Source organism: Physella acuta, unplaced genomic scaffold (assembly GCF_028476545.2).
Source record: "Physella acuta isolate Inbredline_101_S28 unplaced genomic scaffold, ASM2847654v3 ptg000905l, whole genome shotgun sequence".
NCBI lineage: Eukaryota > Metazoa > Mollusca > Gastropoda > Physidae > Physella > Physella acuta.
Genome location: NW_026732422.1, coordinates 28,097 through 41,061, shown reverse-complemented (window position 1 = coordinate 41,061; position 12,965 = coordinate 28,097). Strand labels below are relative to the sequence as shown.

At 31.6% G+C, this 12,965-nt stretch overlaps 1 protein-coding gene across 1 annotated transcript; it reads right to left on the bottom strand.

Moving 5' to 3' along the window:
- Positions 1 to 7,101: 7,101 nt before the first annotated feature.
- LOC131953092 (uncharacterized) lies at positions 7,102 to 12,808 on the bottom strand. Its single transcript, XM_059316128.1, has 6 exons — positions 12,569 to 12,808; positions 11,533 to 11,652; positions 11,105 to 11,126; positions 10,709 to 10,779; positions 10,016 to 10,051; positions 7,102 to 7,546 (listed from the first exon to the last, which is right to left on the bottom strand). The coding sequence occupies exons 1-6, from the start codon at positions 12,660 to 12,662 to the stop codon at positions 7,539 to 7,541; spliced, it is 351 nt and encodes a 116-aa protein (XP_059172111.1). The 5' UTR covers positions 12,663 to 12,808; the 3' UTR covers positions 7,102 to 7,538.
- Positions 12,809 to 12,965: the final 157 nt, after the last annotated feature.

Genomic DNA, 12,965 nt, shown 5'->3' with positions numbered 1-12,965 from the left:
TATATATATATATATATATATATATATATGTCTGTATTTATATTTATATATGTATATATAACATATTTATTTTTATACTGTATTACCTTGATTGATGATAAATGAATAAGTTACTCCATTGCCGGAGATAAACTTTATCTGAACATCGTAACGCCGAAAGTCGCTTTTCGTCAAGTTACTGACAACAATTGTTAAAGTCTGTACGTTTTTGTCCTCTCTTAGTGTTATAGCTATATTGTCTATGGGTTTATTGATAGGATATATCCGATCGTCTATGTAAAACTCTTCGGTCAGCTTAAAAACAGATGGCAAGCAATTTGTGATAGTTGCTGATTCTGAAAGGGCCTTGGAAATGTTTTGATATTTTAAAAATTGTGGGCATGACGTTGTATTATCTGAAACAAATTACAATAATATATTTATATATATATATATATATATATATACATATATATATATATATATTATAATGAAATTACAATGCTAATAATGATTGGTATTATAAAAAAATTACGTATCATTTTACAAATAGTGAGTTTAACTAAAAAGATTTTCTTTGATTTACTGCGTATAATGTGTTTGTGTTTGTATGGGTATTTTTATAATTTCAATCTGCTATTTAGTTCGCTCCGTCGGTTTGTGTATTTAAGGCAAATCCTGCAGCTCAATTTTGACCGACTTTCAATGCAGCAATTTCGTTCAAATTTTCCAGTAATTTTCGTTTTCGATGACAATGCATGAATATTTATTTTTTTAATTTTATGAGATAGGCCCACTAAGTGTCGAAACTAATTGGTCATAAAAAAAACTGAATGCTCGAGATCATTTGACAAATTACCATATCAAATAACAGAAGGGGAGATAACTAGCAAGACGCTATCACCAGACCAGTCTAATGAGTTGTGGTTCACGCCGAATGTTTACAGGCAGATAACTAGTTTTCAAACAATTTGAAACTAAGGGGATTAAGAAAAATCCTTTGCTTCCTCAGCTTGATGTTGTCTTTAAATTGTGGTCACGGGCGACTTCTTTTCAATATGCATCTTTTAGGTATCGCAAGCTACTGATAGTGTTTGAAAGTGAAAGCAAATATTTTTAATCGTGTCGTCTTCATAAAGTAGAGCTCACTAAAGAGTACAATATTAAAAAAATATAAAATACCTTTATAGTTTTGGTCGCTCGTGTGATCTTTTACATATTTTAGCAACAAAACCATTTTATTAAAGTAAGCAAAGTCACTTTCTTTTCATATTTTCAGTGCTCTTCTTCGTTCTTTTAAGTGTATTTAAAAGCTTTTTGCTTTAAAGTTATTTTTATATTTGTTTTATTTAATTCCCTGGAGAGATCTACTATTCCATCATTAAAGACGAAGGTTGCTTTTTGTATAAATAACAGCCACTGGTTTTGTGCAAAAGTTAATCAAGTGAATAGTATTCAAGCATAAAATTAGTATTTGTTTTGATATTTATTTCATTAAAAAAAAACAACTAAATACTATTTTTTGCAAGATACCTTAATAAAATATAATTTCAGTTTGTTTTTTATTGTGATATGTTTAAAAATACATTATACACTCAAACTTACATTTATGGGAAAATTTACATTTTACTTCGGAACTTTGCATTTCCAATACATTACCAGCTTGACAGTAATATTCTGAAGTTAAAATACATATTATTATAGCAATCATACTCTGCAGTAACAACGTTACGCAATGATTATTGATAAAAATAAACAGATAATAGCTTTTCGTTTATGGATTAAATAAAAGATTTTTTAAATTCTGTTGAAAAATGTTTTAAAATTTGGCTAATGTTAGCTTTATTTTAGTTACTCGAATACAATTTTAATTTGTATCCGCTCATTTGATGCTTTTTTTTTTACGTTTTCAGTGTCATTGAAGGCTGGGATAATAAATTTTAGGTTCAGAATCTTAAAAACATTGTTTAGCGTTCTTAGGATCATTATAATACAAACATGAACATACATGCACATATATATATATAAATAAATAAATAAATAAATAAATAAATAAATAAATAAATAAATATATATATATATATATATATATATATATATATATATATATATATATATATATATATATATATATATATATATATATATATATATATATATATATATATATGAATATATTTTTATGAACACTCTCCCACTCAAAAACGCTTTGCTTCTGTCAGATCCCTCTGTTATCGGTCCCTATATACAACATTACCTTCAACATTGTCCTCCATTTCAAATGAAATCACAGACGAGTCTATGGCTTGTGTTCCATTTGGTCGTCTGTGGTACCATTTTATTTCTGAGTCAATTTCACCACCAGAAGTTGATAGTTTGCAAACACAATTCAACACAAATTTTCCGCTGTTTTGAATGGTATAGTTAGCATCCACATACACGATGGGTTTATCTTTATTTTTTAGGAAAATAAAAGAACAAATGTGAAACTTGTTTACCTTCAAATAGATTTCTAATTTGAAGTGTCTTTTAAAATGCATGCTGATGACTAATTATTACAACGTTATTTTCTAAATTTCATTCGCCGATATTTTTATTTTTGCACCATAAATGTGTTGTGTACGTAGTTTGTACTTTTAAAAGTATACATTAAAATGAAATTATACTAAGAGTCATAATTAAGATTTTATTAAATATATGGTTTTTTTAAATTTATTTAATTTAAGCAAACTAGTAGCTGTACGATACAAATCTAAAAAAACATATTTATTAACTAAGCTTTATTTTTTAAAAATATTTTAAATATCGCAAGTACCAATTTGCCTTTTTAAACTAATTCGATGGACTAAATGTTGGTGAAAATATGAATCAGCGAACTTGGGTTTTAAATAAAGATTGAATGTGTATAAGCCTGTCCTCAGCCATTCTCGAGCGACAAATAAACTGCACCATGAGTAATAGTATAAAGGTAAGGTAGATGATATTGGATCATTGACGACTTTCATTTGACCAAGTTGATGGTATTCAACCTTAAAAAACAAATATAACAATATACCATATATATATATATATATATATATATATATATATATATATATAATTTGTGTATGTATATATATTTACATAATGGCATGAGGTCTTTTTGGCTAAAAACAATGTAAATGTGTCTTTATATATGTTTAACTTATCGGAAATTTCCATTTTTCAACAAAAGTATAAAATGTTAGCATAAACTCACTATGTTTTAAAAAGAATGCGTGAATGATCTCTAATGATAAATATAAAGGAAAAACACATACCGCATCTCTAAATAGTTCTTTATTGCAGTTAATAGATGGGTACGTTTTTCGTAATGAACATGTCATGTTCATGCCATCGGCGTCAATGACTAATGAGCATGTAGGTTGGGTCCACCCTGCTGTAGATTGATTTTGACAATATCATTCTTAAACTTTAACCTTTGATTTTTAACAACTATTAAACTGCCAAGTACATTTTACTATTTCCTCTATTAGACAAGTGAAGTAATGATCCTATGGTGTAGAGGGAGAGGTGTACGATTTTTTTATGCTTAGGGATAAACAAAATATAATGTTTAGGAGATTAAGAAAGGAAAGGATGAATGACAATATAAATTCTATTAGCAATTTTAATTTTTATGTGGAAAGTTGTTGACCTTGATGATGTCTTTTAACCTGAGATTCAGGAAAAAAAATGTTTTTCGCTTATATTATGGCATGGAAGGTTAGTTGTTTGAAGGGGTGGGTGGATAGGGAAAAGAGCGATTGAAATAAGCCTCTTGAGATATTATTTATTTATAATTAAGTTACAATTTTTTGTTAATAAAAAATGATATTGAAACAAATGTTGCTTAATTTGCATTACAGCAAGGGACCTCGATTCTGTTTCGATTCTGAGTCCACCCAGCGCTAATGGGTACCTGACTCATGTTCAGGAAAACCAAGGTGGCTAGGCATAGTTCTTGCCATATTATCACCATGTATGCCATGTAGTATAGAAAAGACGAACCCTACTTTTATTGCCCCATGTTTCTTGGGTACCAACGGTAAAAGATAAAGGGAACTCCATGTAGACAGTTATTGCTAATCCAAGATAATTAGGTTTCAAAATCTATTACTCTACATATATAACCCCCCATTTGTCTCACAATTAATTAATAAAGCTCAATCTCTCACCGTATACTTTTAAATCACAGACATATAATTCCCTCAGTTGGGTGGCGTCCATTAATTTCCAGACACTCTCCGCAAACATAGGTGGAGCTCTCGTTACATTGTGAATCGTTAGTTTGCTTTTGAAACGATTGTTGTTTTCGAATGTAATACTAAAGTCTTTTGAAGTAGTTTGACAGGCCTGCATAATATTACATGATCCTATAACATCATCATTCCGGCTCCACTGAGTGTGTGTATTTCTATCCAAGACTGGAGCCGTGAGTACATAATCAGTTCCTTCTTCAGCGGGTACACATGCGTGTACAACTGGTAATAATGCATTCAACTATGTTATTATGTTTTGTACTTACTATTAGATTGGTATATTTAATAGTAATTAGACTACCCGTCATTCCTTGGATAACAGTGGGTTTTGAGGGTAATCCATAAAAAAACATCACGTCTGTAACTTATCGTCATAAAAAACCAGACCCCATATTCAAAAAGACGTCACACCTCAGACGTTTTTTTCTTTTAAAAACACCGATTTCGGCTGAGCATGGGTCTGACTAAACTATCCTTTCATATACTGACGTTACAAAAACAGGGCAACTCTACTTCACCCGTCCAAATCAGACATGTTTTTGTCTTTTGAAACACAGATTTCGGCTGAGCATGGGTCTGGCCAAACTATCTCTTCATATGCTAACGTCACAGGTGAACTATACACCTACCCAACTCTACTTCAACTGCCCAATGTCCTGCAAAGTCTTAGACAACATGTTTTATCGTTAAAAAAAAAGGATTTCGGGCGAGCATGGCTATGACCACGCTATTCCTTCATATGCTGAGGACACAGAAACAAATAAACTCAACTTCACCTGCCCTATGTCCCGCGAGGTCCCGAAAGGCAACTTTATCATTCGCGTTTAAAAAAATTGAAATTTTTTTTTCACTATGTCGAGATGACTAACTAACGTAGAATTAGTACTATAATGTACTGCAAAGTAAGAAACCAGTTATCGCGAATAGGCCCTCTTATTTTAAAATACATTAGGGGCCTATATCCAAAATTAGCTAATTCTATAGCTAAACAATGATTTATATTAAAAAAAATGAAGGTCTGAAATCGTATATTAAAGAAACTCATTATTATCAATATCTAGATATCTAGAGTTGTCTAGATTCTACGACTGGTTTGGTTAAGTCTAGTTTTTCCGTAGTAAATCCGTAGTTCTAGACAATCTAGATTCTAGTTCTAGAGCCTAGATAAATAAATCCCTTATATTCTTGAATTAGATGATCCGTGAAGCTAAAAAGCAAAGATTTATATCCAATAGGACTAAAATAGTTTAATAGAGAAACTCAATCATTTTACGTGTTTTTATAATTGATTTTATTTTTAACTAATTTTATTTTGGCTTGACCTAGATTCTAGATCTATAAATTTTTCTTCCTCCGACAGCTGATCTGTAGATCTAGAGAAATTTATTGTATTCTAAAATAAAAAGAACTGTTAAAAATTGATAATAGTGTTGAAACTTAATAAAAATAGCAAACGGAGGCATCGTTAAAGCTACAGAAAATTAGCTTTATAATGCTTTAAACTTGCGAATGGGCAACAAAATCTTCGATGGAAGCCGCCATTATTCTTATAAAAAGTAAATAAATCATGAAACGTCCCTCTAAGTCATTGTTCTGAATATGGTTAATCTACCAATGAATATATCAATTAATTAATTAACGTCTTTAAATTAATTTGCGATTAACAGTTTGTTTAAAAAAATGTTCTCTAACTAATTACGGATTGTACAGCTCTACACTTAGTGCAGATACTCTTCTGTAACCAAACGGATAAACAAACACACACAAAAAAAAAAAAAAAAAAAAAAAAAAAAACCAAAAAAAAAAAAATTCAAACATGAAAACAAACTTGAGTTTTAGAAGTATAATATAGATAATACAATAAGAAAAGGCTTAACGCTTTTTTTGCTAACTTATTAAATTATCATTTTGTAATAAAAGATAGAAGGCGTTAAATAGTAGAATTTTTATGTTCCCTAAGCTATCATATCTTAATGTAGCTTAATTCTCTTACCTGTAATACTCCGTTTAATTACGAGTAACACAAATATCGGTAATACTGTTTTCATTCTTTTAAAATCGATTTTAAACATAACTTCTCATCTAATTTTGTTAAGATTTTGAACTATGGCTTTAAGCACTATGTTAACACGGAAGTCCTGCTGCTTAAAATTTCTGAAGTGATGTTATTAGTAAGCGTAATTATATTTAACCTCTTTAAACACGGAAATTCGAGACACACCATGCGTAGTTCAAAAAGCTATTGAAGAATAATTTACTCTACATCTCATGTAATACAGATGCTATATTCTTAACTGAATATTTTTTAACACAGTTGCCTAATGAAACAAGCGAGACTTTTGTTACGGAAATCAGCACATACACATATTATGTAGATCGTTTATTTGTTTGCAGTAGGCTATATGTCGAATTAGCAAAAGTAATAAGTAACTGTTAAAAATGTTTTAACTAAGATCAAAAGTGAAAGTTTTTAAAAAGAAATTTAACTTTTCATGTTTGATAGCTAAAAGCTAAATCCTTGTGAAATCGAAAGTGAAAGTTTTTTTTTGTTTGTTATTATCATGTTTGATAGCTAAAAGATAAATCCTTGTGAAATCGAAAGTGAAAGTTTTTTTTTTCATATTTGACAGCTAAAAGCAAAATCTTATGAAATCGAAAGTGTGCGAGCTCATACAGACTAAACAATCAAACAGATAAAAAAAGTCACGAATTTATAAAGCCAAGTTGCCTAATCATTTTTAATAATTTTATTTAGTGTTGCTATTCATAAAAAATACATATAAAATGTACGCTATAAGAGATTATCTTATATAGAATATATACAAATTAATACAATGTTAAGACTAGTGATAGTAGTTTCAATTTCAAATCATTAGAAATACAATAGTCGAACAGTATCTTGATAGATTAAGATTGATTCTGAAAAACTAAGCTAAAATTAAAATGAAACCAACAATTTAAGTATGGTGTTATTTTATCACTATATTTTTCACGTTTCAGTCGTTTCTACTAATTCGGAATACAATCACATTCATAGAAACACTTACAAATTAGCAAAGTATTTGAATAACATATTTATTTACAATAAAAAGGTAAAACAATATCAACTATAAACAAAAGATGTGCTCTGTGAATTTAATAAGTACAATGATAAAAAAAAATATATTCATTTTGTGTAGTCTCCATTTTCACTTGTTACTGCAGCTGTACATGCATACGTTTGCGTTTGTGTTTGTTTCTATGTAATTAATGGTGTGCTTAATTTGATGTTTTCTTCTCCTACACTTCTGAAAAATAAATGCAATTTTACGTAAGGTAACCTGCCTTTAAAGTACAATAATATCACCCATGATAGTTGTGTAACACTGTATTTTTAAATATATTGGCCGACTTTAACAAGCGACTGCCGATTTCTTCCCGGAAATTTAAAGGACGCCACTAACCCCTTCTGAATAAATGTCTTATAATACCATGCCTGTATCCGGGTAAAAACAAGCACGAATATTACTTTCACCCTGAACCACTTGTACTGAATGACTAGTATGTCTGTCTAGTGGACTTCGTTCTGTGGTTAACATGTAAGTAGGTGGGGATAAACTGTGCAAATAGAAATGTATATTACTGTTCTAAAATACAACGTTATTTAAATACAAGCCGTAGCCGCCAGGCCCTGCAATGGCAATTGAGATAAACTTATCTCTCAAGGGCCCTGAATTGTGTACTCTATAACCAGCATATACTATACACTGCCCGGGTTTTGTATAAAATGTTCAATTAAAGGTCTAAAATATGTAAATTTAAACGCAAACATAAACTTAAACTCAAACTTAAACCAAAAAATAAAATCATAACATAAACGGTAACATAAATACAAACTTAAATGCAAACACAAACGGAAACAAATGTGTTGTTTTTTTGTTTTTTTAAGATTAATGCATTTAGTTTGATTTTGTTCAGTACTATTTACGTCATTTAATATGTTAAGCTTAAAGTAAAAAATTATTTCAAAAATGAAAATTATTGAGATTTCTACACATCCGTTTAGAATGTAATTTAAAAAAAACCAACAATTAAAAAAACAATTACACAAAGGGGATCATGTGTAATTCTTTACACAATGCATGTGTTCCACAAGTCACAGACACTGAGTCCATTTCATCTTTATAATATAGATTTTAAAATAATGTTTAGTAAAATTGTTAAGGCCAAATATCTAAATGTAACTATATAGCTTAATTTACAATGAGTCCAACTATTTTTGTAATATTCGTATCTTAGGGGAGGGTAAATCGTACTTTTCAAAGTTGAAACTTATTATTCCGTGTATGATTAAAGTAATCGCTGCCCCGCCTTTCGCTATTTTCAACCTTAGCGTTATTTGAAATCACACTCTAGTCTGTCTATCTATCTATCACGTTGTCTACCAAGCAGAGTTTCTTCCAGGCATCTCTTCGGGGGGGCGAAGCCCCCCCCCCCCGAAAATTTTTTACTGCCCCCCCCCCCCCCCCCCGAACGAAATGAAATTTATATAATTTATATAGAAAATATATACTTTTAACAGTGTCCGCCCCCCCCCGAAGAAAGTTTACCGCCCCCCCCCCCCCCCGAAGATTTCAAGTGCCCCCCCAGAGAAAAAAGTCTGGAAGAAACACTGCTACCAAGTGGATCATTGGGACGCTAATTGTGTCCTTTTAAAAATAATTTTCATCCATTCCACTCAGCTCTCCGCCATCCTCACTGCCACTGCTAGTGTTAAACAGCTATTCTTCAACATTAACATTTTTCGTTTGCCTCTCTTTTCAAAGGCACTTTTCGTAGCAGTACAAGTTACCGGCCTTACGGCAAAAAGGTAGTGTTCAACAGATTAAATGACCGGCAAAATTAGAACAAGTATAGCAAAAAAAATAATTTTCCAGGGCATGTATTGGGGATGGGGCTACTGACACCGGAAAAAGTCAAAGTATACAAATTATAAAAGTAGCGATACCCTCCACAAAGAAAGAGGTCAGATTATAAGGGTTATTAAGCTAAAGTCATTCTGAAAGCACAGGGTGCCAAAATCGAACTCTGCAGGGGCGCCAGGGGACGCGCCTGATTCGATATAGTCAACGATTATTGTTGCCTATCGTGTCTTTGGGAGCCGGACGTTTTCCCGAAAGACACTTGCCCGAATGCCGTTTGCCCGAATGGACACTTGTCCGAATGCGACAAATGCCCGAATTGACACTTGCCCGAATGCGACAAATGCCCGAACTGACACTTGCTCAGTGTTATACTTCGCTTAGAATAATACTTGTCAATCTATAAGGACGGTCTACTGCACCAAACTTTTTTTTAAATGCCTATCTATTGTAAATGCGGTTAGATGTATTTCCGTGTATTGGTATTAATCACATAGATAAAACATAGGCCTACTCAAGTATTGCTTACAATGTATCATTGTTCGAGGAAAACGAACATACATTTTATCTTGTTTCTCCTTTATATTACGACCAGCTATTATGACACTGAAACAGTGTTATCACTTTACTATAAAAAATTATACCTTTTAACTCCTCATTGCTTATTTTCGTATTAATTAGATCTATAACAAAATATCTAGATAATTTATCAAATGTGATTTCAATAGTTGATTATCAAAAATTATAAGAGATTCCAAACATTATACAATACAAAACCAGAAATGTGTTTACTGCACTTCATGCAACATGCAATATATGAAATTACAAAAAGTGATAAAAATAAATGTACTTTACCCGTGGTATCTTCTGCTGGGTTGGGCAGCATCGGTTCTGTTGAATTTGTGACTCAAACATGAAAGGTAATAATTGAAACATTTTTAAATATAATATTAAATCGTTGAGTTTTGCTAGCTATTTTTTGAAAGTATCTATATATATAATTCTCTTCTGGGAGCCGCTAGAAAACAAGCTGCAAACGCGCTCCCTACCTCCCCACCCCTACATGGTTTTAGTGAGCCGTGTTCACTCTAAATGTTTACAAGCAGAGCCAACGATTTTAAACGTAGGGGGGGGGGGGGGAGGGGGGAAGGAAATGGGGGGGGGGGGGGGGGGGGGGTTATGGTCCTTAACGAGCTACTTATAGTGTTTTAAAGAAATATTTTCAGTGGCAGCGTTGGTACTGTCGAATTCACAAATTTTGAATTACTGAAAGGTAGAAAAAACAACAACTGAATAGCGGCGTATGTTATGCCGCGGGCCGGCTCGTTTTTTTATTAATTCTATTTCGTAATTTATAGATTCCTCAAGACAAAAAGCACCAACGACGTTGCAATTGTTATTTGTATTGCCAAATTATTTTATAAGAAACTTGAATACATTATTTCTTTTTACAACTTAATACACATTGATATCATACATTTTAATATATATAAATAAAAATCTCAGAATAGAAGTTCTCATTAAGAAAGTAAGAATACAATCACCTACCTGTACCATTTTGGGTAGCATTAGTATGATGCTGATTCGCTTGACGTTGTTTTGGCCGTTTCCCTCTAATTCTAACATAAAAGCACTGACGATAATCGAATGAGTATAACCAAATACATTACATTATTCTTCTAAAATTTACTAAGCCGTGTGACTATCAGTGTATACAAAGAAATTACTTGCTGTAGGTTTAATGTAAAGCCAAATCCAGTAATGTAGATACATTGGATTAAAAATATAGATGTCATGCAATCGTTTACTTTAAAAAGAAATAAGGAAACATCTGGGAAAATTTACCATTTGCAACAACAATAATACAAAATTCAGCACGATTCAGACAACTTTAATAGAAAATATCAAAATTGTTAGTTAGTCTAAACAAGTACATTGGCCTACCTGCAATGGTAAACAATGAAACCTGAAAATGAGATACAGGAATGGGTTATGTTTGCTATCCAATTTTTGGAAATTGGTTTTATGTAATTGCAGCCATTTATTAAATTCTTTACAAATGAGCACAATAATCAGTAAAAAAAATGTAATGTCACTCTGGTGTCATCTATTTATGACGTCCACTCTTAGACTTTTTATGACGTGTGAACTGGAAGGGGTAAGGTCCTTATGGATGTTCACACGTTCAATTTAAGATCCTAATAATGTACGAAAAACATAAAATATCTTACTTTCTTATAAAATTTAGGCATTTGATATGAAGTATAGAATTGTATATCTAAAAGGATTGCATAACAAATGAAATTTGGCTCGTCACAGTTGACGCACAAAGTAGAAAACTGAAATATTACAAAAAGTTCTTAAATATTTACCTATTATCAGTATTATAATTATAACTGTTAAGATTGGGATTCCGATGTAAGAAGTAAGTTCATCCTTCGAACAATCACATTCTTTTGAACTATTATTCTGATGATCACCACCTATATTGCCTAAATATGTTGAGAAAGTGTAGTTCAATTATTTTAACCATCACAAGTTAGATGCTTCAATCGTAAAAATATAAAATCAGATAATGTAAATTTGTATTTTCAGTGTGCTTTTTTGATGACAACCAATACAGGGCGGTTTTTTGAAACTCTATTAAACTGCCTTTAATTGTCTCATATAATAATTTCAAAACAATATACATTAAGCACATAACGCAATACGTGTTAGATATTCTAATTTTATTTCTATTTCTTCTTTATGTATATTTTAACAACTTTTTAGACTTTTATAATTTATACTCTTCTTCCTCTTCGTTGTTATTTATAATGTTTGAACTTTTTTTTAAACAATTAAGTGTCAACTTGTCATGCGCCATGTAGGTCGTTTACTCTGATTTCAGGCTGCTTTTCTTTTTGGGTTTACTTCCATAGCTTTTGTCAACCCATCAACAAATTTCAAGGCAGCAATTGTTTGATTTTAGAGTTTTCTCTCCTACATGGGTTGCTGTCCCCAGCTACCGAGATTCATTTGCCATGGGGTTCGAAACCTTCCAGTTAAGTAAACAAGAGTTTTACCTGGCCTACCCTATTTACACTCTGATTTCATCAAACGTGTTTTATAAATGTGGTGTAATAGTTTACGACCAAATTGTTACTGACGTGATGTACTAAGTATATATGTAAACAAGAAGAAAAGATGTACCAGAGAAAAGCAAAGCAAACGAAGAAGTAGTAATTTACTTAACAAACCAGAGAACTGCATGCATACTACTATCGTTAACTGTATTGGCTATAAACTTTAAAAATGATATTGCCTCGATTGCTCGAATGATTGAAATGTAGATTTTGTTTTATCTTTAAGAAATGACACATTTATTTATCACGAGAATCATCCTGAAACATGAATATTTAAACCAACTTTTAAAAATATTGCTGCCAAACTTTGTCGCACAAGCCTGAGTACATGAGGCGTCTTGCAGCCACGACACGTTGAGTTTATTTTGTTGGCACATTTCAAGCAGGTTTTCTGGCGCAATCTCTGGTGGAAAACACGACACAACTTTTTCATTATCTTTGCAGAATTCTGTTTTGTCGCGGCAAAAACCGTATTCACCACAGGGAACTTTTTTTGTATCATTGCAGGAATAATCAGCGTCCACCTTTTCTGAAATACATCATTAAGTAAAAATAAATAATTAGGCATTTACACTAGCGATGCCTAGCTTCAGCTAAAATGCTCGCAAAACATAAATTGGCAGGTTTTTAACTACGCTAAAGCAATTTGGGACCACTATGTATGCGGTCAAACAATGAAG

Bases quoted from the DNA above. Each gene is read 5' to 3' on its own strand.
- LOC131953092 (XM_059316128.1), bottom strand. From the start codon at position 12,662: ATGTGCCAACAAAATAAACTCAACGTGTCGTGGCTGCAAGACGCCTCA. The intron at 11,127-11,532 runs GTAAATATTTAA...TCTCATTTTCAG, and splicing joins AATTATAATACTGATAATAG to GTTTCATTGTTTACCATTGC. The intron at 10,052-10,708 runs GTAGGTGATTGT...CAAATTCAACAG, and splicing joins TGCTACCCAAAATGGTACAG to AACCGATGCTGCCCAACCCA.